This window comes from Paramormyrops kingsleyae, chromosome 22, assembly GCF_048594095.1.
Source record: "Paramormyrops kingsleyae isolate MSU_618 chromosome 22, PKINGS_0.4, whole genome shotgun sequence".
NCBI classification, from domain to species: domain Eukaryota; kingdom Metazoa; phylum Chordata; class Actinopteri; order Osteoglossiformes; family Mormyridae; genus Paramormyrops; species Paramormyrops kingsleyae.
This window is the reverse complement of record NC_132818.1, coordinates 17,110,192-17,137,717: the sequence shown is the minus strand read 5'-3', so window position 1 is coordinate 17,137,717 and position 27,526 is coordinate 17,110,192. Positions and strand designations below refer to the sequence as shown.

General features: G+C 43.7%; 3 protein-coding genes across 4 annotated transcripts; all 3 read left to right on the top strand.

The window, feature by feature from the left end:
- Positions 1-4,840: 4,840 nt before the first annotated feature.
- On the top strand, positions 4,841-6,525 carry LOC140581705 (scavenger receptor cysteine-rich domain-containing protein DMBT1-like; the record flags this gene model as incomplete). Its single annotated transcript, XM_072705236.1, has 4 exons — positions 4,841-4,904; positions 5,090-5,411; positions 5,728-6,026; positions 6,110-6,525. Coding segments are annotated over 4 exons (1,005 nt in total), but the record flags the coding sequence as incomplete, so codon positions are not given.
- A 260-nt stretch (positions 6,526-6,785) lies between these two features.
- LOC111852890 (antigen WC1.1-like) lies at positions 6,786-15,160 on the top strand. Of its 2 annotated transcripts, XM_072704560.1 has the most exons (15): positions 6,786-6,896; positions 7,111-7,437; positions 8,892-9,203; positions 9,316-9,630; positions 9,764-10,090; positions 10,340-10,660; positions 10,783-11,079; positions 11,176-11,244; positions 11,785-12,096; positions 12,225-12,389; positions 12,705-12,785; positions 13,165-13,236; positions 13,351-13,428; positions 13,567-13,761; positions 15,042-15,160. In XM_072704560.1, exons 1-15 carry the CDS (start codon positions 6,836-6,838, stop codon positions 15,155-15,157), a joined length of 3,048 nt encoding a protein of 1,015 aa, XP_072560661.1. In that variant the 5' UTR covers positions 6,786-6,835; the 3' UTR covers positions 15,158-15,160. The 2 variants fall into 2 exon arrangements, with proteins under 2 accessions (XP_072560661.1, XP_072560662.1); XM_072704561.1 differs by lacking the exons at positions 6,786-6,896; positions 7,111-7,437; positions 8,892-9,203 and having other exon boundaries at positions 9,467-9,630; positions 9,798-10,090.
- Positions 15,161-20,333: 5,173 nt separating this feature from the next.
- On the top strand, positions 20,334-27,027 carry LOC140581704 (scavenger receptor cysteine-rich type 1 protein M130-like). Its single transcript, XM_072705235.1, has 6 exons — positions 20,334-20,391; positions 24,917-25,072; positions 25,263-25,586; positions 25,886-26,104; positions 26,284-26,405; positions 26,908-27,027. Exons 1-6 carry the CDS (start codon positions 20,334-20,336, stop codon positions 27,025-27,027), a joined length of 999 nt encoding a protein of 332 aa, XP_072561336.1.
- The last annotated feature ends 499 nt before the right edge of the window (positions 27,028-27,526 follow it).

The following is a 27,526-nucleotide window of genomic DNA, read 5'->3' as shown; positions in this document are numbered from 1 at the left end:
AATGTATCAAATCATAATTCAATCATTACATCATCATATTGAAATCAACGTCATCATAAGTTTCATTATTAATTACTGATTGGATTAGTACATGATTTGCATAAAAATGTTTTTTTTTTTTCCCACAGCCATTTTAATGCAATACGTTTTGGAATTGGTTTGAAACTAAGTTATTTAGGCTATTTTTTGGGCCATCATGTCAGTGAAATTGAAAGCATTAAACGGGCTTTAATAAATCTACTGAAATAAATATGAAGTCCTAGACAATGTGGGGCCCGAGGTGAGCATCATTTATTGATTGATGAGAAAATTGATTTAAAAAAATCATTTGATTTCTTGTCACCACTGCACTTAAGATTCTAACCTGATATCGTTCCCCACCTACCTACACCATGACAGCGTGGTACCCATCACTGGAGACAAAGTCAAATTGGCTGGAAAGTCAGCTTCTCCTCAGACGTCAGTTTAGCTGATCTGTTCTGGCACTGCAGTGCACTTCTAGGGGTCATGACAGGGGTTCAGCTTTAGACAGTGTGGTGGCACGGTGCTCATCATCCTGGGCAAGTGAAATCTGCTACCTAAGCTGGCAGCCCTCATCCCAGAGCTGTTCTGTGCCTGCATCACCGTGGGTGTGAGTGCTTAACTGTGCACACTACATGCAAGTGATATTGGCTGGCTGAGTTGCACACTCCCTCAGAAGTCTCGCGGTGTTGCAGTTCTTTGAAATTTGTAATTCCACTGCATTCCACTAGGTGGCGATTTTGTGTTTCCTCAAACTGCCCCAGTAGAGGTCGCCTTCGATCCCAGTGCACTTGTTCTATTTATATGGAAATCCTGCAGTTTTGTGATTGATACAATAACCAACCATAATCATATTATGTAATGTATTTATATACTGACTGGCCAGGGTTTAAATGAATAGCAACGAATAACGAGTAATGGGTTTATGAGTGTTTCCAAAACGTCCGTAAGTGTGAAGGTGTGTTTGTTCCCTGCAATGGGCTGGCCCCCCATCCTGGGTTATTCCCTGCCTTGTGCCTGTAGCTTCTAGGATGGGCTGTGGTCCCCCTGTGACCCTGAATTACAAAAGTGGATACAGCAAATGGATGGGTGCATGGAAGAGTATATAACTGATAACCTACAGTAGCAGTTATTAAGGCTGTAGGTAGCCGTACAGGAAGTACAGGGCCCAAGGCTATGGACACCCTGAATGGAATGGCGGTCCAGGCTGACTTCCACACACCATGAGAACGTTATAGGCACCAGGTCACTTCAATCATGTGTCTTGGAGACCATAGAGATGAGTACACAGGGGAAACTCATGCAAACACGAATAGAACATACAAATTCTGGGTGTGGGATTCAAACCATATTAAAAATATATGAATGATTCTACATTAGCTAACAACTGCACTTATGTATCAATTGCATTAATTATTATGTCCTAGATGTCAAAGCAAGTATGAGATAAACTGACTAAAATAGGTCAGGTGTAAACTGGCTTGTTAAGCAGTTTCTCAAAGTTGCTTCGTATTCAGACTAACAACTTGTCACGCCGTCACCAGACGGAAACAAAGGTGCTTTTTCCCTCCCCCTTTTTTTCTGTTACGTTCCTTTTACAATTTTATCCCGTGCATGCCGCACTGGCACATGTGTCTGAAGGCACATGCGAAGATGAAAGGGCAAAGCGGTGAGTTTCCGTGCAGCCGAGCGCCTGGAGATGAGACAGTGAGATAGCGAGTGGCACAGCTGTGATATGTGCGGGGGTGGCGCGGTCGGCAGGGACCGCGGGGGTGGAGTCCCACTCGGCCTGGCTGAGAAGGGCAGGCGGAAGCGGAAGGAAAGGTCGGAGAAGATCTGCCTGCACTGTAATTTTTGGGGTATGTATGTGCTGGAAAGTGCATCCTGACCGCAAAACGGTAGCAGCATTTGGAAATCTGTAATTATTGTTAGAAGAAGATGAGGTTTTCTGGAAAGGGAGGGTGAATGGCATCCAGAACAGGGTTATAACCATCATCCACCCCTCGGGTCAACAACTGTTAGCGTTATCACCTCTGGTCATTAATTGTGAATCTGAGTCATTTACTGATCAAGGAATAATATGGGTCTTCAAGATAAATCACTTGAGAATCCCTGGCTTAGAGCATGATATTTTTATGAAATAATCGCTTCAGTTTCTCCCTGCCCTCTGTAGTTCGAACACATACAGGTCGAAAGAATCCAACCATTTGGATTCAAGACCAGTTTATTTCCCACTATGATTCAACACCCAATAGCAACGATCCAACATTTCATCATCTCAAAGAATAGCTGACATTTTCCCCATTAAAGACCTTCCCTAATAAGTCCCAGACCCCACATTACATGTCCAGATCATTCACATTGGTAAACTTTGTAGCTGTTAGCGTTCTTTGTTCTTTAGACAGGTGGATTTTGTCCTTTTTTCCTTTTTTTTTTTACCTTTTCTTTGTTATTATAGTATGTATTGATGTTGAAAAAAGTCTCAAGAATAGAAGCACTGACACATTGGGTTTATATGGAGATGTCTAGAGTGGTATTTTCTGATTAGTCGACGTACCTGTTTGAACTGTGTTTAATAAGGCAAAGCTGACTGTGATTGGTGGGGCTGAGGCTGGTGGGGGCTGAGTGTGATTGGTGGGCTTGAGGCTGGTGGGGGCTGAGTCTTCACTTGGTGCTGGAACCTTCAGCAGAAGCTCTCAGATCTCAGGGTGCAGGTTGGCGTCTCCACATCACACAGGAGGAGGTTGATCTGCCCTGATAAACATGGGGAGCTGCCTGTTCCTCGTCTTCTTCTCTCTGCTGCCTCTGCTCTCCTCAGCAGGTAGGAACCTAAGTACTGTCTGCTTGGACCATATTCACCCAGGATCTTGGTTAGAGGCTGGGGTCAGATTTTTGGGGTTATTTGGTCAGCGCATAAGTTCTGTGGGAAGGTTCTGTAAATTATTTAAAAGCTGCGTTTTTGATTACTTCTTTTCTCAGTGCTTAGATTTTTGCTCACTGTGAGAGTTTCGATACTATGGTGCATGTAGACATTTATTAGTACTTGAAATGTTTCCCATACCTGATATTATTCCATGTTTTTGTGTGGGTATATTGCTGTGCCTATTTTGGTCTAAAACAGGTTTAAAATATGTCTTTAATTTGACCATATTTGCAACGTTAAACAATCCAGAGAATGCAAGTGTTGGGTTTGCTGGTAATATTATACACTTTACAATTTTTTGTATAACAGGCAAATACATCTTGTTATTTGATAATTCACATAAAATTATGTACATGTGGATTAGTTGTAATCGTTATAGAAAATGTGTGTTTGCATATCAGTTTCTTTGTTAATTTAATTCTAATTTCAATTCCCCCTTCTGTCCTTTGTGGCTATTCTCTCATTTCCTCTCTTTGTATTTTATCGCTGCCTGACCACGCTTTCAGGTTGCTGAAGGCAATATGATACGCAGTACTGTGCGAAGGTTTTAGTCACAGAAAAGTGTTTAAATGATCTTCGATATCATGTGTGTAATTAGCTCTTAACCCTCTTCTTGGGTCATATTCAGCCAGTGTCTTAAACATCTCCTGATCTATATCTGAGCTCTTTGCTTTGCATGTTGTGTTCATAATATTAAGCCCTGCATTTAGGCTGTAAGAGGAAAACCACAGATATTGAACAACCAGACTGCATATTCTGAAACAAGACATTAGTAATACTATCAATGATAGCATCATATAAAATAGATAATAAATCATGAACAATCTTATGAGTATTGGGTATTTAACAATATATTTAAAAAGACTTCTGCCAGTATGCGGAATTACCTTTGTTTTACATTACTGAGGTGGATTCTGCTGGATTGATATTATAAATCTTGTAACTGCTTAACATAAGTAACTTTTCTTATTTCATTATTACACAGCTGAGTGTGAAAGTGAATCATTCTCCATTGCTGTTATTGTTTTCACTGGCCATTTAAATACAAAGAACAGTCTGTGATAAGACTTTTCTACCTACAGGTCATGAGGAGGTGAGACTGGTGAAGGGAGGGAATCGCTGTGCTGGGACAGTAGAGGTCAATCGTGGAGGACAGTGGGGGACAGTAATGCAGTTTGGCTGGGACATGAATGACACTGCAGTGGTGTGTAGAGAGCTGGGCTGTGGGTCTGCTGTAGCCGCTCCTGGTAGAGCTCACTTTGGAGAAGGTTCTGGGAAGGAGCTGATTACTCAAGTTACCTGTAATGGATCAGAGCCGACACTGTTTATGTGTCCATCTCAAGAGGCTGCTAAGATATCAGGGTCACTCCGTCGTCCTCATGTACTTGATGCTGGAGTGATCTGTTCAGGTAAGGAACAGCCACTGCAAAGCTAATGCAGTTTTCACATTTTTAGGTAACAAATCTCTTACCTCTACCTGTGCAACTAAAGAATACATTTATTTTGTAAGCACAAAAAAATATGTAGGAAGAAAAATAAAAGAGCTATATATGTGTGTACTGCATTATAAAGTACTAATGTCTATTTATGCTTTGTTTTGTTTACACAAAGTAATTTAATGTTTTTTTTTATTATTATTATTTGTTAGGTCACTCGATTGTCCAGCTTGTGGGGGGGCCTCAGAAGTGCTCTGGGAGACTGGAGATTAGAGATGGAGATACCTGGGCTACAGTGTGTGATGGTAACTTTGACTGGCAGGATGCTGAGGTTGTCTGTAGGGAGCTGGACTGTGGGGCTCCTTCAGCTCTACACAAGGGGGCCCATTTTGGTGAAGGAGAAGGTCCCATCTGGTATAAAGGCTTCCACTGTGAAGGACAGGAATCCTTCCTCCATGAATGTGTCACCCCAACTGGACCAGAACAGAACTGTACAAATCATACTGTAACACTGACATGTTCAGGTGAAATACATTCTCATGCATATACAGGAATATAGCCACCTTTTCAGTATTATATGGTTTTGGCAAAATTTTCATTGTAATTATATTGTATTGGAGATGCTACAGTATATTCACATGTTTTCTCTCATAGGAGAAGTTAGTCAATGTTTTTAATGAACACAACTGTATCTCCTGTGTCTCCACAGAGCCTGCTGATGTGAGGCTGGTGAATGGAAGCAGCCCTTGTTCTGGGAGAGTGGAGGTGTATCGCTGGGGCGAGTGGGGGACCGTTTATCAGCGTAACTGGGACATGAATGATGCCGCGGTGGTGTGTAGACAGCTGGGCTGTGGCTCTGCTGTATCTGTACCAGGTGCAGCTCACTTTGGAGAAGGTTCTGGGCGGATGGTTCTAGGGGATGTTTCCTGCAGTGGGTCAGAGTCTGCGCTGAGGGAGTGTGGATCACTGGATGGCAGAGAGCATGACTTACCGCACACACTGGATGCTGCAGTCATCTGCTCAGGTTTGACGTCTAGGTTTAATGGGGCTCTACTCTAAGGGGAATGTTTTTTTTAATTCTTATGATTTAGCTGTACATTTTGTGGTCAACAATTGAAAATTATTTGAAATATACCACATCTCAGACCTGATGATCATTGTTATGAAACGCAACATAGAAAATAATATTAGCATTACGGAGCAGTTTCTGCACAAGTCTCTGAGCAGGAACAATTATGGGCAATTTTCTCCACATCCATATTCCACAAAATATTCTATTGATGATTAAATTCCAGCTTTATTTCTCTAAGCTTACAGTCTTTATTGTGTCATTGTAGATCATGTGAGGCTTGTGGGTGGAGCTGATCGCTGCTCTGGGAGGCTGGAGGTAAAGTTCAGTCAGTCCTGGGCTACAGTGTGTGATGGTAACTTTGACTGGCAGGATGCTGAGGTTGTCTGTAGGGAGCTGGACTGTGGGGCTCCTTCAGCTCTACACAAGGGGGGCCATTTTGGTGAAGGAGAAGGTCCCATCTGGTATAAAGACTTCCACTGTGAAGGAGAGGAATCCTTCCTCCATGAATGTCTCACCTCTGTTAGATCAGAACAGAACTGCAAAAACAACAGCAATATCAGACTGAGCTGCACAGGTAACCAGCTGTATTATTAATACTGTAACATCAGACCAATGATCCTTCTGAAGTGTCTTAGCAGCTCGGCTGTGTCCTAACAGGGCCTGAGGACCTGAGGCTGGTGAATGGAAGCAGTCCTTGTTCTGGGAGAGTGGAGGTGTATCGCTGGGGAGAGTGGGGGACTATAGCCCAGTATGACTGGGACCTTGATGATGCGTCAGTGGTGTGTAGACAGCTGGGCTGTGGGACTGCTGTATTAGCACCTATAAGAACTCACTTTGGAGAAGGTTCTGGAAGGGTGTTGCTGAGAGATGTTACTTGCAGTGGGTCAGAGTCTGCACTGAGGGAGTGCAGATCACTGGATTTCAGAAACATGGATTTTATTTACATTTTTAATGCTGGAATTATTTGTTCAGGTTAGAGACAGTGTTTCTCATATTCTGTTGTGTAATAAGCTTTTTAATTTTCTGATTTCAGTAATTCATTTAATACTAAATATTTTATGCAAAATATTTAGCCTGAGTCTATGGTACCTTAACAGCTTGTAACAGTGTAACTACATTCATTGCTCAATTACAGATCATGTGAGGCTTGTGGGTGGAGCTGATCGCTGCTCTGGGAGGCTGGAGGTGAAGTTCAGTCAGTCCTGGGCTACAGTGTGTGATGGTAACTTTGACTGGCAGGATGCTGAGGTTGTCTGTAGGGAGCTGGACTGTGGGGCTCCTTCAGCTCTACACAAGGGGGCCCATTTTGGTGAAGGAGAAGGTCCCATCTGGTATAAAGACTTCCACTGTGAAGGAGAGGAATCCTTCCTCCATGAATGTCTCATGTCAGATAGATCAGAAAGAAACTTTACACATGGCCATGCTGTGGAACTGATCTGTACAGGTAAGTTCTTTCAGTATTTAATTTTTATACTGATAAATTCAGTTTATCCTTTTGGCCATTAAATATAACCCTAATTTAATCTATTAGCTATCTGTTAGTTATTGCAAGTTATTGCTGCTCTTAACAATTCATAAGATTATATTTCACGATGTCTGTCAATTACTCTTTTGCATCTCTGAGAACACAGTTTACATTTTGCTCTTATTGTCTTTAGGTCATCATGATGTGAGGATTGTGGATGGAGCCAGTCCGTGTGCTGGATCAGCGCAGGTGTATCAGTGGGGGAAGTGGTGGACATCAGCACCGTATTTAACTGAACTGAAAGACCTTAAAAATGCTCTCGCGGTGGTCGGGAGAGAAACGGGCTGTGGACCATTACAATCTGTTGGAGGACCTGAACATTTTTCTTATTTGCAAACCAGCATATTGATAAGTGAACATTTCTGTAACGGATTGGAATCTAAAGTGAGCAATTGTGAAAATAATTACTTTATTGAAGCTGAGACACTTCCTAAAGAAATCCTTCAGTTCACTTATACAGGTAGGAATCGCATCATACAATACTGGGTCACTGAGGTTATTTAAAACACCTCACTTTTTAAAATCGTATATTTTTTATGCATTTCTTTTCCTGATGCATCCAGCCATTTATGTCCGATTTTTACCTCCATTTGTGTTTTCGTAGTTTCATGTCATTCCACAGACACACACCTATATTCAGTCCCATTTCTATGGTTAAATCCATGCACTGCCGTAAAACTCCAGTTTCTCCTAGACGTCCTCTTACATTGACTGTGCATTAAGCCACTTTGCTGAATATATTTCAGTAAATGTAACGTTAAGGTGTCTCCCTGTGTTTATCACTTCTGCTACTTCCTCCAGCAGGAAAAAACATGTGGTTATTCAGTTCATTATTTTATATGTATATATAGAGTCACTGCAAGGCACTTTACATGGATGTGCTGTGATACCTTCCTGCATCATTTATACATGTAGGGAGGAAAAAAAAAAACTTCTAGGGGTCTGAGATCAACTGGCTACTTAGTCTTCTAGCTGTCAGTTTGTTTCAGGGAACCTGCAGAAATGTCCCCCTATGCTTCCTGAAGCACCTCCCACGAGTTAGACTGGCTTTAGAGACACATCTTTTGTACCATATGGTCAAACTGCTCCCACAACAGCTCAACAGGGTTGAAATGCAGTGAATGCTTGGCCAGTCTTAGATACGTCTTCTTCTTTGAACTTCTAAAAGTTCACCATCCCGGAGTTGCCACGTCACTGTTGAAGATGTGACTGGTGTTTTGCAGGTATTGTTTAAAAAAGCTGCTATAGCTTAGATTCTGTGTGGCGTGTGTCTCATAAGCTAGAGACTCAGATGTTTTTGTCCTTCTGTACAGTTGTGCACTGGGGTATGTTGCCCATGTATCTTTCTGTCCTTGTTAAAGCCAGGTTGTGCTGTTCTGTGAGGGAGTTGCACACACCTTGGTACGATATCTTCAGTTCCTTAGCAATTTCTCACATGGCATTCATTTCTCAAAACAACAATAGACTGATCGATTTCTTTTTTGCCAATTTGAGACCTGATGCTCCAGATACTCAGAGATGTTCAGTGTCATTGCTTCCTTATACAGCACGATGATTTTAAGCATTGCTAATGTAATTGCACAAGGGTGTTCCAATGTTGAATTAATCTATCAACATGATAACTTATGAATGGCCAACATGATTTACCATTGGGGCACAGAAGTGATGTTTGCTGAAAATGGGCCTTTGTCCACCTAAGTCGAAATAGTGGTAAAAATCGACTGTTTCTAGCAGTGATTTACAACATTACCAATATCTAGACCATATTTCAGACCAATTTAATGTTTTAATAGAGGCAACAAATATTTTCGTTCACGAGCAAGTTAAATTCTCAGTGAATCCAAACTTCTGAATCGTAGTGTGCATGACACTAGTGTCTTAGATAAAATTAACATCAGAATTTTTCCACCTCAGGCCATCGAGGGGTTCGGCTGATAGGAGGGAGTCACATGTGCTCTGGGAGAGTGGAGATTCAGCACGGAAGAACCTGGGGCTCAGTGTGTGACGCTGACTTTGACTGGCAGGACGCTGAGGTGGTCTGTAGATCACTAGGCTGTGGGGAACCTGCACAGCTGCTGGGGGGAGCTGCCTTTGGTCAGGGAGAGGGAGGGGTGTGGTCTGAGGAGTTTCAGTGTCAGGGAAACGAGTCTCATCTTGTTTTCTGTCCCAAAATGACACATAACAGGACCTGCAACCATGAGAATGATGTGGGCCTGGTGTGTTCTGGTAAGAGTATCATTGCTCTCAGACACCCTCACTCTGTTATTATTATTATCTGAGTGACATTTCAGTGTATCTCATCTTCATTCTTCGCTCTCTCTCTTTATGCTGCTCCCAGGATACACACGGTTCAGGCTGAGGGATGGTCCTGACCACTGCTCTGGTAGAGTGGAGATGAGGTACCATGGAACATGGGGAACATTGTGTGATGCATCATGGGACATGAGAGCCGCCACTGTCCTGTGCCAGCAGCTGAAATGTGGGGGCGCTGTGGCTGCCCTGGGACAGGCCTGGTTTGGGGGGGGCACTGGGCCCATCTGGCCCGATGTGTTTCATTGTCAGGGGAATGAGACTCGCCTCTCCCAGTGTGCAGTGTCCCCATGGAGACGAACAGCCTGTTCTCATGGGCAGGATGCAGGAGTCGTTTGCACTGGTGAGGACTGACAAGTCAGTTATTGTCCAGAGAGACAGAGCAAATATTACCATAAATAGCAATTAAATTCCACAGTATGGAGACTCTCCTATTTTATTAGGGTTCTTTTTATCAGTTTTGAATTTTTTGACAGGTTTAACCCTTTCATCCTCTTATGTGGGTGTCAGGCTACTGTCTGGAGGGAGTGACTGTGAGGGCTGGGTGGAGGTTTACTACAACCAGACCTGGCAGAAGGTTCACGAAGAGTCCTGGAGCTCCATGGATGCTTCTGTGGTCTGCAGACAGCTGGGCTGTGGCTCTGCAACAAATATCTACAGGTCATACCTGTCAAGGACAGGGGACAGTGACAAGTGTGTGACAGGCTTTCACTGCTCAGGAACTGAGTCTCACCTGGGGAAATGCAGACCTCCACATGTCCTCAACTGCCGCCCCAGTGACCAGGTGTCCATGGTCTGCTCCAGTGAGTTTCTCCACATCAGTGGGATCTGTGTCAGCAGGATGTGTTGTGGCTGTTTCAGAGAGATACTTGTAACTGTTTAATTCATTAATTCATGCTAGAAAACATGGAACATTTTATGACATTAGGACACATAGATGTACTGACCTTGAGTTCACATGTGTGTGTTACTCTTGATTGACAGCATGAATGTTGTCATGTGAGCTCCCTGGGTTGGTAGATCTTCCTTCCTCACTCTGTCTTCTCTCCCAGACCACAGGTCCCTCAGGCTGGTGGGGGGAGGCAGTGACTGTGCAGGGAGGCTGGAGGTCTTCCACAGGGGCTCTTGGGGGACAGTGTGCCATGAGTCCTGGGCTCTGCCTGAGGCTCAGGTGGTGTGCAGGCAGCTCCGTTGTGGGACAGCCCTCAGTGGGCAGATCCCTGTACCCACTTACTTTGGCCCAGGGACTGGACCCATCTGGCTAAGCAAGCTGGGCTGTGTGGGGAACGAGTCGTCCCTGTGGGACTGTCCCTCAGTGGAGTGGGGGGGGAAGGACTGTGGGCACAAGCAGGATGTGGGTGTTGTGTGTTCAGGTAAAGCAGATCCAGCTCTGCATGAAACTGCATTCTGTCATTTTACAGACAGACAGTGTCCAGTGGTTTCTGTAAACACTGAACAATAATGGTTCACGTTCCTTGTGTGTCTTTCACCACAGAGCACAAGGAGCTGCGTCTGTCTGAAGGATGTTCTGGCCACACAGAGGTCTACTACAATGGCACCTGGGCAAGTATGTGCTTTGATGGTCTGGAACAACCAGCAGTAGCTGTCATCTGTCGCCAGTTAGGCTGTGGAGACAAGGGGACAGTGACTAAGACAATATCCAGGCTCAGTCCTGACCTGAAAGGGCTGGACTTTGGAAAATGTCGATCCCATGACGCATCACTCTGGCAGTGTCCATCATCCTCCAAAGGGCCAAATGGCTGCTCAGAAGCTGCCAGAACAAGCTGCTCAGGTGAAGCTAAATCCAGCCTCTTTGTTGTTATTATATGTTAGTCCAACCCACCATATCAGTCTTATTATAGAAGATTATTTTCTGTATTTCTTGTAGATGCTAAAAAGCTGACATCTCCTTCAGACTTCAGACACTGCAGAACTACTTCTGGTCAGAGCTGTACCAGTAAGTTTGTTGCTTGATGTATTTGCATCTTTGGAGTTACAAACCATGAGGGTCTTTAGAATTTACTTGATGTAGACATATATAACAGGGTGGCATGGTGGTGCAGTGGTCAGCACTGTTCCCTCACATCTCAAGGACCTGGGTTCTATCTCCGGCAGGGTTCCATTTGTGTTGAGTTTGCATGTTCTCCCCTTGATGTTGTCAGGTCTCCTCTCGGCACTCCGGCTTCCCCCTGCAATTCATTATCCACGCTGAGATTAACTGGAGTATCCAGACTGCCTGTGTGTGAGTGAATGGAGTGTGAGTGAATGGAGTGTGAGTGTGAGTGTGCCATGCAATGGACTGGCACCCCATCCTGGGTTGTTCCCTCCCTTGTGCCTGTAGCTTCCAGGACAGGCTCTGGACCCCCAGCGACCCTGTACAGGACAATCAGTTACAGAAAATGCATGTTTCCATGATGGAAATAATTAATGTATTAAATGTCTGTCCCCTCTGAGTTCCGCTCCAAATAACCTCAGCTGTCTCCTGTGTCCCCACTAGACCGTCTGCCCCTGAGACTGACTGGGGGTACAGACACTTGCTCTGGGAGGGTGGAGGTGTATCACAGCGGCTCCTGGGGGACCGTGTGTGACGACTCCTGGGACCTGCGTGACGCCATGGTGGTGTGCAGGCAGTTGGGCTGTGGGCCGGCTCTCGGGGCAGAAGGGGGCGGACGCTTCGGGAGGGGTGACGGCGCCATCTGGCTGGATGAGGTGAACTGCAAGGGCAGTGAGCTGCACCTGTGGCACTGCTCTTACTCACTGAAGCAGAGTGACTGCTCACACAGGCAGGACGCAGGGGTCACCTGTGCAGGTGAGGCCAGGAAGTACATTCCTGCATCCTCTCTGATAGTGTGGTTTTTGTAGTTATTAAATATGAGGCTAAAATACTTATTCTGTCCCTTAACCTGACAGTAATAAACACCAATATCATTCCTGTAGGTGTCACAGAAATCACCCCAGATGTCACTGGACCTCCCACAGTTACTCAGATGCAAACAGGCCAGTCTGACCCAACAGTGTCCTCAGTGGTTCTTGGGCTTCTGATCTCAGTACTTCTGCTGCTGATGGTTAGATTGGTGTACAGGAACTGGATTTTGACAAGAGGTAAGACAGTAGTTACATAAAATTATTTAGGTTTCATTTCTCTATTGAATATTTGATCAATTGATCATTTACAGAGCAGTGGGTTTTCTCCCTTAGTAACATGGCTAATCTGTCTGTGTCTGGTTGTTATATTGTCTGCTAAATAATTCTTGGTAGAGTGTGTCCTTCTTGTCTCACTATTCTTGATTTAAGTTTCGATAAACCTCTGATTTGCTCATTGCTGAAGATGGAGTCCCACAGCTATGAAGTATATCTATGTCTCAGGTCGGTTTTAAACTTCATACAAAATAACATTTGTGTCTTTATCCTTCACAGAACTTTCTGAGAATGACAATAAACAGCTGTCTCCCGCCATCTATGAGGAAATAGATTTCAAATGTGCCCAAGTTAAGAGAGGTAACTTAACTGAAGTATGTATCACTGCTGAGAAACCACCACAATCACTCTGTGACACTCATTCACAAGGTGCTGTGACAGTGAGGTGGAGACAATCAAACTATAGTGATGTCATAGAAGTAGCTCACAGTGTGACTGCTGCGCATCTACATTTATTTATGTGGATTTATAATGAATCTGCTCTGGGGAAATAACTCTGGGCTAAGAATGACTTTGTGCACAGTCAGGTTCATCCATGAAGACATCAGTACATTGTTCAGAGAGGATAGGTCTCCACACTGGAGTCTGACTGTATATTTAGCTGAACATCCTATAACTGCAGCCAGGTAAAGATCTGCCAGGAGTGTAAAAGTGTCACTAACCCTTCTTCTGGTGTCAGGGAGTGACCTTCCAGATGAGCAGCTCTCAGGGTATGAAGATGTGGGGGAAGCTGAAGGAGTCAATCTCTTAGGTAATGATGGTGCAGAACATCTAAGAAAATGACCTGTGGAATAAATAGGAATTTAGGGAACTTGTTTCTTGACAGGCACTGATGTGATGTGTGTCTCATGTTGTTGTGATTTAGGGAAGACGATCACTGGTGACGACCAAGAAAAATATGATGACCATGTTTGTGAGAAAGAGACTCCAGAGAAGTTGAAAGGTGAGATTTTCTCAGCTCAGCAATACCAGGCTTTCCATCTTAAGACATGAAAGATGGACTTTACTTCTCTTCCTGGACGTCTGAAACATTTACCTTAGAAATTTCATTCACCTCTTTGCCTTGACTTTGTGATTGTAGGGGTAGATTCCCTGGAGTACTACAATGACAGCCCTGCAGGTCAGACACCTGACTATGATGATGTCACTGACAGCCAGACCAGTGACTATGATGATGTCACTAACAGCCAGACCAATGATTATGATGATGTCACTGACAGCCAGACCAATGACTATGATGATGTCTCTGTGCAGCATCACCCTGACTCTCAGCCAGGTGAGCGGCTATAAAGGGATCAGCTGGTCACTTTGCTCTAGTTTGATATAATCTCAACCCAAACCTGCTATTATGTTGATTGTTATTACTAAACAGCATTTACTGTTTATATTATGAATATTATGAATATCATAACAAGTACAGGATTGGACAATGAATCTGAAACACCTGGTTTTATACCACATTAATTTAATTTAATATTAGTATGGTGTGGGCCTCCTTTTGTGGACAATATAGTATCAATTTGTCTTGGGAATGACAGATACAAGCCCTGCACAGTGGCCAGAGGGATTTTGAGCCATTGCTCTAGCAGAACAGTGGCCAGGTCACTATGAGATGCGGGTGGAGGAAAACGTTTCCTGATCTGCTCCTCCAAAACACCCCAATGTGGATCAGTAAAATTCTGACCTGGTGACTATGCAAGCCAGGGGAGATGTTCAGCTTCACTTTCATGTTCATTAAACCGCTCTGTCACCAGTCTTGCTGGATGTATTGGTGCATTATCATCCTGATACAGAGCGCCACCTTCAGGGTACCATGAATACTGACCCTGTGGAGTTCCCGACAAAGAGTTTTGGTAGCAGAGTCGAGGTGCACATTTCATTCTGCAGTATATTGGGCAGCTGTGGTTTAATATTTCTTGGATACAATCCGGGTTAGTGCCTGGATGTCCCTTTCAGACAGCTTCCTCTTGCATCCACCCCTGTTGGATGTGGGCTGTCCTTCATGGTGGTATGCAGACGTTACCCTGGATACCCTGGCTCTCGATAGACCCCAAAGACTTGCGGTCCTGGTTACAGATGCACCAGCGAGACCAACGATTTGTCGTCTTTTAAACTCTGATTTGTCTCCCATTATATTGTGTGGCTTTCAATATTTTATGCTATTGCTGTGCCAATTCAACCGTCACAGTCACATGCGCTTGCTGCTGGAATGTGCAATCAGTGAAGGCTGGCCAGAGACCTTAGTAGTGGCTTCAGACCCTATTGACCAGGTGTTTCAGTTTAATTGTCTAACCCCTGTATTTCACCTTTTACTTGAGCACATATTCCTGTTTTTATGGAACGTTTTGACCATTCAGTTCTCCCCCCCCAGCTGTATGTGTGTGAGCTGCTTACACAAATTATACTGCAATATTTAAATTACATAAATTGATCTTGTTATAATATTATTTGTAATATAAATGAAACATGACAGCATGCTGCCTCTTCCTCAATCAGCAATCAGAGCTACATACACATTCACCCAAAGGTCTGTGTGTCTGTGTGCCTCTCTGACAGATCTCCACCACAGTCACCCTGTAGGACACATGACTGAGCTGTCATTCACCCAAGAAGGGAGGCTGCCTAATGATGACATCACTAACTATGATGATGTGGGGGAGGGCCTTCTGTGAGAGGAGGGGCCTGGGGGAGGGGCAGAACTGTCTGAATGCTTGTGTATCAGTGCAAATAAGTAAAAGAACTTTTTTTTTTTTATTTATAAAAAAAAACCCTCTCCATAAACATGTGCTACAAAATTCAAATGCATAAATACCATATTAGTTGCTCATTTCGTTCAATTTTCTTATTCAAATATTTTTAATATTGAGTATTTTAAAAATTAAATTTTTCATTTGTTATTTTGTCATCTGTCTTGCATTCAGTTCAACACTGAAATATTCATTGGGAAGTAGCTTCTTAACAGAATATGTGGTACAGTTATCCTTATAAAAGATTCCATCAGACTCGGTTTACAAATACAACAAAAATGTGTGTCCGAGTGCTGTTTAGTTACTTAGGAGGCAATTTATAATTGCTTAGGATGGCTCTTTTGTTTTTATGTACTTGTGAAGATGTCCTGGAGTTTATAACCATCAGTCGCCGTTTATTATAACATTGTCCACAGAATCTGTTCTAAACTGTTGAGAGGACAGTATTCCTAGAACAACTTTGCAGAATTCTAATACAGTGAGTACATTTCATTTACCTATGAAGTGGACTGTTCACCATATATTCTGCTGAATTTTCAGATAAACTGTCAAGTGACCTACAGTAAATATGAGTGCTAATGCAAGTAATGAAAGGTGGGGCTGCTGAGTTCAGATGCCGTCCTGGCCGCTCCGTTAAGATTGTGTAGTTACTTAACGTTTCGAGTATTTTTCCGTTACACTGCTTGCACAACCTACCACTGCTTTGATCGCTCATGACAGAGAAACACTTTTAAACACTGGGAACCAATTTACTCACGGAGTATTTTTGTGGATAGGATGGCTGAATCTGGTAAAGTAAAAGGTGGAGGTGTCTGTTTTATGACAAACTATAACTGGTGCGATCCCTGGAACATCTCGACTCTTTCATACTCCTGCTCTGTTGAAGTGGAACATCTGAAGCTCATCTTCCACCCTCATTACTTGCCCTGTGAGTTTTCTGCTGTCATCAACACCACTGTCTATATAAACCCTCAGGTAACGTAGGTAAGGCTCTGTCTAATAAAGCTATCTAATCAAGCACCTGGAAGCAGTGTTTATTGTGGCGGGGAACCACAATAAACTGTGCTTACTTCAGAAGGATCATGCCGAGCTTTCACCAGCATGTTACATGTCCAACCAGAGGGGGAACACACTGGACCACTGTTATGCTCGGTTCAAGTCAAGCTACGAAGCGCTTTCACAACCGGCTTTCGGCAGGTCAGACCATGCCGCCATTTTCCTTCTCCCCGAGTATAAACAACGCATCATGAGAGATGTTCCGATGACGAGGATGATCAAACACTGGTCCACTCAATCAGGCAGCATACTACTGGACGCAATTGATGATGTGGACTGGGACATGTTCTGGTCAAGCGCTAACGTCAATGTTTGTGGACGTAGCAGTCAGCTTTGTTGCTATGCTAGTGGAGTCCATCCTTCCAACAAACACAATCCAGTGCTTCCCCAATCAGAAGCCGTGGGTGGACAAAACTGTCCAGGATGCGGTGAACATGCTCACAACAGCTTACAACGTGGGACAATGGATGGGAGACTATAATGAGTACAAGGCCACCTTTTGCTCTTTAAGGGAGGTCATGAAGGAGGCAGAGAGGTGGTACAAGGAGAAACTGGAGTCCAACCATCATCTGGGGCCTGTAGACTAATGCAGCAGGGACTACAGACCATTGTGAACTTTAGAGGTAAACCAGCTGAACATGTCGATTCCTTTCTGGCTGACGACCTGAATGCTTTCTATGTGTAGTTTGACACCAATGGAGCTTGCACTAAACTCGCAGTTAGCAATGTAATCAGAGCTAGCTCTAGCACCGCCTAGAACAGCAGAGCTGCGATGGCTGTTCCAGAGCGCAATGTTCTTCGTGCTCTGATGTACAGGAAAGCACCTGGATGGAATCTCCGGGGGCATTCTTAAATCATGTGCCAATTAGCTAGCTGGAGTGTTTACATCTATCTTCAATGACTCTTTTGCCCAGTTGGAAGTTCCTACCTGTTTTAAATTATTGTACCTATACCAAAGAACAACAAACCCAAGTGTCTTAATGATCTCCATCGTGTAGCACTCACATCTCTTGTAACAAAGTGCTTCGAGGGAAATATTGAAGACTCGATCTGCTCCTTCCTTCCAAGAGACTTGTGGCACTTCAATTTGCTTACCGTACTAATAGGTCAACTGGTGACGCCATCTTGCATATTTTGCACACAACTTGGTCCCACGTAGAAAGCAATAAGGGGAATTATGCAAGATTGTTGTTTACAAACTACAGATTAACCTTTAACACTATTGCCCCGCACTTAATTACCACCAAGCTTGAAGACCTGGAACTGAACATCCCCGTCTATGACTGAGCGCTGGATTTTCTAACGGGTCTCTGGTGGTGAGACTGACAGCTGCTTCTCCAACACTATCATTGTCAGCAGAGGAGTTCCACAGTGCCATAGGTGGAAATTAGCGGGAGAACATTTCAAACTGGATTTAAGGAAGCACTTCTTTACACAGTGTGTAGTCAGAGTATGGAATAGTCTTCCTGATAACGTAGTGCAAGCTGAATCTTTGGGTTCCTTTAAATCAGAGCTAGATAAGATTTTAACAACTCTGAGCTATTAGTTAAGTTCTCCCCAAGCGGGCTCGATGGGCCAAATGGCCTCCTCTCATTTGTATAGTTCTTATGTTCTTATGAGTGCTCTGCTGTACTCTCTTTACACACATGATTGTGTGGCCAAGCACAGCTCAAACACCATTATTATATTTGCTGATGGCTCAGTGGTCTTCATTTCCAACAACGATGAGGAGGTCTATCTTGATGAAGTAGAGAACCTGACAGTATGGTGCCAGGCTCATAGTCTCTCACTGAATGTTAGCAAGACCAAGGAGCTAATGGTGGACTTTTTACACGGAAACCACAGCAGATCTACAGTCCCATCAGTATATATGGCATTCCTGCTGAGAGATTGAGCGCCCTCAGATTCATGGCTGTGCACACCAGACCTGACCTGACATGGACCCAGTACACAAACTCAGGTCACCAAGGCAAGACAACGCCTTGATCACCTGAGGTGGCTGTTGAAATTCCAGTTCTCCCCGACTATTTACAAAACTTTTTACACCGGCACCACAGAGAGCATCCTAACGCAAAGCTGCGCATCATGGTTCAGTGCTCAGTCCAAGATCACAAAGCCCTGCAGAGGCTGGTGCGACTGGTGTCACGCACAGCTGGTCCAGGGCAATTAAAATAATTAGGCATCCTACCCATCCCAGCAACAGACTGTTCGGCCGGCTCAAGTCAGGCAAGTGACTGTGCAGCCTAAGGGCTAAAACTAAAAGGCTCAAGAAGAGCTTTAACCTTCAAATCATCAGGATCCTGAACTGTGACATGCCAACAAACATCTGAACCTAAAATTCATGCACAACCGCTGTAACTCTGCATGGCCACTTTATGTTTTTCACTTCATATTATACTTCCATTATCTCTCTCTGACTTATTATTGTTACTATTTTATTGTATTATTTACTATTTGTGTTTGATAATCTTGCTTTTCATTTTACAGCAGGTTGGATCTGTATAACTGTTGAAACTGTTGAATGTTGAATCTATTTTTTGATGTTTTATAAATAAACTTGCTAACCACACGTGTATTTTGAAAAAAGCAGAAGAAATATAAAAATGCAAAGAGACGTTGCCCTGCAGAGAGTTAGGAGATGGAAGTGAGAGATAGTGGATCGTAGCCCCCAGTAGCTGAGAGAGAAACGAACGTGGTGCCATCAGGCAGCGTAAGACCGCAGGCTTAAGGGGAGGAAGTATAGAGTGGAGGCGTGGGGAGGAAAGACGACTCAGCTCTATGATGCACAGGAGAGAGAGAGAGAGAGAGAGAGAGAGAGAGGGAGGAGAAGCTGCAGAGATCAGAGGAGAATGAGCAGCATGGCAGCTGGTTCATCTGCTCAGACGCTGCAGTGAGAGCATGACCTCCTGCTCCTCAGCGCTGACAGACGCTGCTGGATCCACAAGAGAAGCTGCAAACGCCGCCGTCACACTGGCAGAGTTACGTCATTTACAGAGTGAATGTGCTCAGGCAGCATGGAGTGTCTGTGTCAGGATATTACACTCTTTACTTTTGCTTAGTAGATGCATATTTGTATAATGTAAGCATGTAGTTTGCAGGTCATGGAGTGTCTGAGTGGTTTGGATTGTGGCCTCACACTTCCAGTGTTGTGGGTTCCATTCCTGCCCCCGTTCAGTGCCTGGAGCTTGTGTGTTCTGTGGCTGTTAATTCTGGGTGTCCCTGTTTAATCCCAGTGTCCAAATACTGTCCAAATGTCCCCCTGTGTTGTGCCCCATGCTGCCTGGGAGGCTGCAGGCCCCGATGACCCTGTCCAGGGTTAGCAGGCAGGAGATGGATGGACCCATCCTGGGTTGTCCCCTGCCTTGCAGCCATAGCGTCCAGGATAGGCTCCAGATCCCCCATAGCCCTGAGATAAAATTTGAAACTACTCTAATTATCACTCTGCATTATCAGTACGAACTAAGGCCATATGAAAACCACCGTTTTGTCATTTAAAGGCAGCAAAAAATAGTTTTATGAGTGATTACAGATTACAGATCTCTACAGTATCACTGTTTATTCAACGTGGAAGATTTTCAGGATTCCTCTGGTACATAAATGAATTTGTATCTGATTCAGTGTCATTTATTTTAAACCTTATAGCCATTTATCTGTTTTTTTCTTTCTTCGTGTTTTATCAGCATCCGGTCGTGTCTTCAGGTTGTAGGAGGTGTCCACAGATGTAACACATTATTGGTATATATGGAGACGTCTTCAGCAGTGTCTTCTGATTTGTTATTATTCTTGCTTGAACTATTAGACAGTTTGCTACCCTGGTGTCAAATAAGGCAAAGCTGAGTATGATTGGTGGGCTTGAGGCTGATGGGGGCTGATTGTGATTGGTGGGCTTGAGGCTGGTGGGGGCTGAGTGTGATTGGTGGGCTTGAGGCTGGTGGGGGCTGAGTCTTCACTTAGTGCTGGAACCTTCAGCAGAAGCTCTCAGATCTCAGGGTGCAGGTTGGCGTCTCCACATCACACAGGAGGAGGTTGATCTGCCCTGATAAACATGGGGAGCTGCCTGTTCCTCGTCTTCTTCTCTCTGCTGCCTCTCCTCTCCTCCGCAGGTAGGAACCTAAGTACTGTCTGCTTGGACCATATTCAGTCAGGATCTTGGTTAGAGGCTGGGGTCAGATTTTTGGGGTCATGCGGTCAGTCACAGGTGCATAAATTATTTGGGAAGGTTCATTCAGTTCATTGCTAAGTTAAAATATGTTTTGCATTGCTTAAATTTTTGCTCGCTGTGAGATTATCTCAATTTTATGTTGCATGCAGACACGCAGTACTTGACGTGTAATGAAAACCTGATTTTATTCCATGATTTCTTTTATTTTGGTATGACACTAGTCTTCAGTATGTCATTTGTTTAATCATTTTTGCTATTTAAAAAAACCCAGAGCTTTCAGATGTTGGATTTGCTAGTAATATTATACACTTTGCTATATAATATTTGTTCAAGATTAAAGAAATATATCGTATCTGAAAATGCAGCATCACACACATTGTATTTTGATAAAGGGAAATTTTCTCTGTCGTACTACCTTTCTGAAAAATTATAATTGCAAGTTTGCATCTCAGATTCTTTAACTTCATTGTTGAATTCCAACATTTTTCATATTACTGACATTCTCTGTGTAGCCAATCGCGTTTCCCGCTCCACCGTGAAGCTGTTTTCTATCTTGTGGCCATTTCTCTCATTTCCGCTTTGTGTTTTATTGTTATCCGGCAGTGGTACTGGTGATGTGATGTGTTCTCAGTATATATGGAGAAATATACAGCAGTATCTTCTGATTTGTCGTGATACTTGTTTGATCTATTAGAAAGTTTCCTTTCCTTAGTCTAATAAGTCAAAGTTGAATGTGATTGGTGGGGTTGAGGCTGGTGGGGGCGGAGTTTTCAGCAAAAGCTCTCAGAGCTCAGGGTGAAGATCAGCATCTCCATATAGCCTAGCAGAAGGTTGATCTACCCTGATAAATTTAGGGTCCTAGTTGTTCACTCTGGTGCTTCTGTTCTTCTAGGAAGATTTATCAATCGTGGATTTGCAAATTATTCTGCAGAGAGTGGTATTTTTCCATTTATTCCTGTGCGTAAAAATATGTGAATATTTACGAACACTCCCAGCTCAGCGAACGCGCAAACCCATAGCAGCAGATAAGTGTAACTGAATCAAACCGATTGGCATGTAGGATACACACAGACTCCCACTTCATTATCAACCTATATAGACTGACAGATAGACTGACCTACAGTAGCTATGGTTGTACCATGTATACGCAGGCAGGTCATGCTCATGACAAAGAATCGTACCAAAGTCATAAAAGGTCCACGGCCAAAGAAATAATATATCACTGTCACTAAATACAGTCTTACACCGAGATACACAAGATTGGATCATGATTGCATTTACATCTGAGGTCTATAATGAACCTGGGGTCGGCAGTCTTTTCCACAAAGGGCTGTTGTGTACAGGGGCGGATTAAGGTGTACAGAGGCCCCTAGGCTACAGTAGTCTGTGGGCCCTCCCAACCCCGCCCCCTCCGCGCCAATGGGGGCCCCCTTGCAGGCTGGCACACGTGGGGCCCCTAGGCTTAAGCCATATCTAGCCTGTGCGTTAATCCGCCCCTGGTTGTGTATGAGGGTTTTCACCGCAACCCAGAATTACCAGTAAGAGGACTGATTGGCTGAGGAGTCCTCACACCTGGGTTTGAACAGCTGACCTATATGTTCTCCCAAAAACCTGCATACATTCTGGGACTTTGTAGATAAGATTGGCCACCCCTGATATACATTGATCGAGAGACACCTGAAAGTGGACACAGTAGGACGTTAGTAGGTGTATCGCTTAGTGTAACAGATACAGGAGATGGGAAGCGCTGTGAGCCCATATAAGAACCCGCTGTCCATATCTAACATGTAATACAGTCTGCATACAGTAATGTATATACTGTACTGTACTATGGACGCCCACAATAAGCAGATACAAATACAGCACCTCTGCTATGCTAAGTATTTCATTACATAAACTTACTGTAATATTTCACTGCAGCTTCAGGCGCCGTCTTCTATCCCTGCTCCAATTGTTTGCTTTTGATCTTGTAGTGTAATTTGTGGTTCATTTTATCCTGATCTAGCGTATTAGGCATAATATGACAGAAACACAACCTTTAACAAGGAGTAGAACTGCCACTCAGGGAAACAGTAACAAAGACCACAAGGCAGGGGAACAAGACAGGGGAACAAGACAGGGGAACAAGACAGGGGAACAACGTAGGGGAACAAGGTAGGGGAACAAGACAGGGGAACAAAGCAGGGGAACAAAGCAGGGGAACAAAGCAGGGGAACGCCCTGGACAGGCTGCCGGGGAAACGCTCCAGGCCCCCGGTGCCCATAATTACATTAATAATGATGGTAACATGCAGGACGGACATACAATGGGCAGCCGATTTAACTACCTGTATGTATTTAAACTGTGAGAGGAAACCCACACAACCAAAAAAGGACATTTTAACTTCACACACAAACACATGAGGAGCGTGATTCTAACCCCCAACTCTGAAAGTGTGAAGTAATAGTGCCAAACATTTAGCCACTGTTTGCCACAAGAGAATAAAACTTGTTTAACATAAACATGTTGTTTCGTCATTTGATTGTTATACAGCTGAGCATTAAAGTGAATAGTTCTCCATTCCTCCATTCCTGTGGCGGAACAACTGCACACAAGACCCCGGGGAAAAACAGATCGTGCCCCCACTCCCCTCCCGCACACACACACACACACGTATATGTCGCGGCGCTGAAACGAGTTTTAAAGTGTGGGTGCAAGAACACAAAAAATCTTAACGAGAGTTTTAGTGGGTAAATTGCGTTTTCTACGCCTTTTCAGACAGGAGGAGATTTGTATGCCTAGAAAATAACGTTGTTACCAGTGTGGAGACCGTCTGAGTTTTACCAAGGACAAAAATTCCACCTCCAGCTGCCTGCCCATCTCATCCATTTCTGTTGCAAAAATTTTCAGTGTATTGTCTAAATGAATCATTGAATCAATTGAATCAGTGAATCAATCAATCTCATTCTCATAATGCATCCATGCCTCCAGGTATAGCCCATTCAAATGTCATGTAGCCTAACTTTTTATGCAATTTAGACAGCACAGAATCATTAACCTACTTTAACGCATTTATTTATACAACCACATATTTCCCATATTTTGACATCAGTGATGCAGTAAAGATAGTCTCTTTATTTCTTGACGCCAACCCTCCTCATTAATCCAGGCTTGGGACGGGCACCTAGTTGAGCTGGCTTGCTCCCTTAAGTGGCTGGGTTAGGCTAAACTATATACATATTTACAAAGACTACAATAAAACATCCTGAAATATGTAGTCTAACAAAACACAGTTTAAAGAAGGCAGCCTACCTGGTGAAATTGCAAACAAATTAAAAAGCCCACAGCATATAATCAGGCTATATACAGTCATCAGACGGACGTGGACGTTAGGCAGCCTTTAGATCCTACCCATCATGCACTGCAGTTTTTTGCAAATTCCTCAAACGGAAAATCAGTAAATACAAAAGGAACAGCTTAGTTTGACTTCAAAACATTACTATGTATTATATTTTAAGTTTGTTGTAGGGATTTTACAGATTTTTTCTAAAAATTAAAAATTACGCCATACATGAGATTGTATATCAGGAATGATATATAAAATCACAAGTCACAATTTAAATGCAAACGATATGTTCTAGCTGTCAAGAGCTTCTGAGAAATTATATCAATATAACTTTATGTGTATTTAGTATATGGGAAGGTCCTCAACGATCCAGCAGAGGGCCCGGGCCCAGGGCCGGTGTACCGGCCTGGCCCACCTTTAGCTCCGCCCCTGCTCCATTCCTCATTGTTTTTCACTGGCCATCTGAGTACAGAGGACAGTCCATGATGAGACGTTTTCTACCAACAGGGCAAGATGAGGTACGGCTGGTGAAGGGAGGGAGTCCCTGTGCTGGGACAGTAGAGGTGATCGTGGAGGACAGTGGGGGACAGTAATGCAGTTTGGCTGGGACATGAATGACGCTACAGTGGTGTGTAGAGAGCTGGGCTGTGGGTCTGCTGTAGCCGCTCCTGGTAGAGCTCACTTTGGAGAAGGTTCTGGGAAGGAGCTACATAGTCAGGTTTCCTGTAATGGATCAGAGCCGACACTGTCTATGTGTCCATCTCAAGAGGCTGATAAGATGCCAGGGTCACTCCGTCGTCCTCATGTACTTGATGCTGGAGTGATCTGTTCAGGTAAGAAACAACCACTGCAAAGCTAATACTTATAATTATTCTTTTACAAATCAAACAGGAAAAAAAAGATAATTCTGTATGATACATTAGAAAGTACAAATGACTACTTATGCTATAATTTTCTATGGACAAAGTTGTTTCTTTCTTGGTAGGTCCCTTAGTGGTCCAGCTGGTGGGGGGGCCTCGGAAGTGCTCTGGGAGACTGGAGATTAGAGATGGAGATACCTGGGCTACAGTGTGTGATGGTAACTTTGACTGGCAGGATGCTGAGGTTGTCTGTAGGGAGCTGGACTGTGGGGCTCCTTCAGCTCTACACAAGGGGGCCCATTTTGGTGAAGGAGAAGGTCCCATCTGGTATAAAGGCTTCCACTGTGAAGGAGAGGAGTCCTTCCTACATCAATGTGTCACCCCAACTGGACCAGAACAGAACTGTACAAATCACACTGTAACACTGAACTGTTCAGGTGAAATACATTGTCATATACATACAGGGCTATAAATACCTGTCCAGGATCAATTATTTTTGGTTAAATATTAATTTAAATGTTTTTTATTATGAAATATGATATATTGTCATGTCTCTTTGCTCTAATTATGGAATTAAAAGTTATTAACCTGTAAAATTGGACATAACTATCTCCTGTGTCTCCACAGAGCCTGCTGATGTGAGGCTGGTGAATGGAAGCAGCCCTTGTTCTGGGAGAGTGGAGGTGTATCGCTGGGGCGAGTGGGGGACCGTTTATCAGCGTAACTGGGACATGAATGATGCCGCGGTGGTGTGTAGACAGCTGGGCTGTGGCTCTGCTGTATCTGTACCAGGTGCAGCTCACTTTGGAGAAGGTTCTGGGCGGATGGTTCTAGGGGATGTTTCCTGCAGTGGGTCAGAGTCTGCGCTGAGGGAGTGTGGATCACTGGATGGCAGAGAGCATGACTTACCGCACACACTGGATGCTGCTGTCATCTGCTCAGGTTTGACACATTATTACAGCACCTGCTTTTAATACTGGATTCTATGAGGGAGAAAATTAAAAACTTTCAAAATCCATGCAGTTTACCTGTGAGTATTTACAATATACAACATTTCACACAAGGCATCATTACTGATTAGCACATCTTAAACTGTGAAATGAAAATAAGAAAATACTATCTCATTTATTCACAGATCTCTTAAAATTGGTGTTTCTAAATAATTTCCTAAACGTTATATTTTACTACATTTTAATCTGATTATAATCTTCCAATATCTTTCAGCCAGAATTTTAATTTTATTTGTTTACTTACAGACCATGTGAGGCTTGTGGGTGGAGCTGATCGCTGCTCTGGGAGGCTGGAGGTGAAGTTCAGTCAGTCCTGGGCTACAGTGTGTGATGGTAACTTTGACTGGCAGAATGCTGAGGTTGTCTGTAGGGAGCTGGACTGTGGGGCTCCTTCAGCTCTACACAAGGGGGCCCATTTTGGTGAAGGAGAAGGTCCCATCTGGTATAAAGACTTCCACTGTGAAGGACAGGAATCACTTCTACAAAAATGTCTCATGTCAGAGAGATCAGAACAGAACTGTAAAAATAACAGCAATATCAGACTGAGCTGCACAGGTAACCAGCTGTGTTATTAATACTGTAACATCAGACCAATGATCCTTCTGAAGTGTCTTAGCAGCTCGGCTGTGTCCTAACAGGGCCTGAGGACCTGAGGCTGGTGAATGGAAGCAGTCCTTGTTCTGGGAGAGTGGAGGTGTATCGCTGGGGACAGTGGGGGACTATAGCCCAGTATGACTGGGACCTTGATGATGCGTCAGTGGTGTGTAGACAGCTGGGCTGTGGGACTGCTGTATTAGCACCTATAAGAGCTCACTTTGGAGAAGGTTCTGGAAGGGTGTTGCTGAGAGATGTTTCCTGCAGTGGGTCAGAGTCTGCACTGAGGGAGTGTAGATCACTGGATTTCAGATACATGGATTTTCCTCACATCTTTGATGCTGGAATTATTTGTTCAGGTGAGAGACATAGTTTGTCGTATTTTAATACAGTTTTGTTGTTTCTCAATTTTCCGGTTACAGTGATAAATTTAATACTAAATGTCCAAAATATTTAGTCAACTTCTGTGATATAATACTGTTTTAAAATGGTTAAGTATTTTCATTGCACTATTACAGATCATGTGAGGCTTGTGGGTGGAGCTGATCGCTGCTCTGGGAGGCTGGAGGTGAAGTTCAGTCAGTCCTGGGCTACAGTGTGTGATGGTAACTTTGACTGGCAGGATGCTGAGGTTGTCTGTAGGGAGCTGGACTGTGGGGCTCCTTCAGCTCTACACAAGGGGGCCCATTTTGGTGAAGGAGAAGGTCCCATCTGGTCTAAAGACTTCCACTGTGAAGGAGAGGAATCCTTCCTCAATGAATGTCTCATATCAGATAGATCAGAGCTGAACTGCACAAATGGCCATGCAGTGGGATTGGTTTGTGCAGGTGAGTTCAGTATTCGGTTTTTATACTTATTAATTCAATATAATATTGTTGCTATTACATATTGCCCTTATTTAAGCTTTTATGATTTTCTGTTATTGAAAGTTACTGCTACTTTATAATATCCACTTATTTCAGTATGTATACATCAGTGACATGTATCAAAGATGAAGGTTGTTCTGTTTCACAGTTTAATTTTTTAAATTTCCTTTAGGTCCTGATTATGTGAGAATGGTGGATGGAGGCAGTCCTTGTGCTGGAACAGTGCAGGTGTATCTGTGGGGAAAATGGTGGACAGCAGGACCATATTTTACTAGTGTAGATGACCTTCTAACTCCTCTCAGTGTGGCAGGCAGAGATATGGGCTGTGGACCATTGGAATCCCTTGGAGGACCTGAATATTTAACTTATACTCAAAGCAATATATTGATAAGTGAACATTTCTGCAACGGATTAGAAAATA

Coding starts and splice junctions, on each gene's coding strand:
- LOC111852890 (XM_072704560.1), top strand. CDS start 6,836: ATGTCAGATAGATCAGAAAGAAACTTTACACATGGCCATGCTGTGGAA. Junction 9,204..9,315: donor TGTGGGCCTGGTGTGTTCTG/GTAAGAGTATCA, acceptor TGCTGCTCCCAG/GATACACACGGTTCAGGCTG. Junction 13,429..13,566: donor GACTCCAGAGAAGTTGAAAG/GTGAGATTTTCT, acceptor TTGTGATTGTAG/GGGTAGATTCCCTGGAGTAC.
- LOC140581704 (XM_072705235.1), top strand. CDS start 20,334: ATGGGGAGCTGCCTGTTCCTCGTCTTCTTCTCTCTGCTGCCTCTCCTC. Junction 25,587..25,885: donor CATCTGCTCAGGTTTGACAC/ATTATTACAGCA, acceptor TTATTTGTTTAC/TTACAGACCATGTGAGGCTT. Junction 26,105..26,283: donor CTGGTATAAAGACTTCCACT/GTGAAGGACAGG, acceptor GTGTCCTAACAG/GGCCTGAGGACCTGAGGCTG.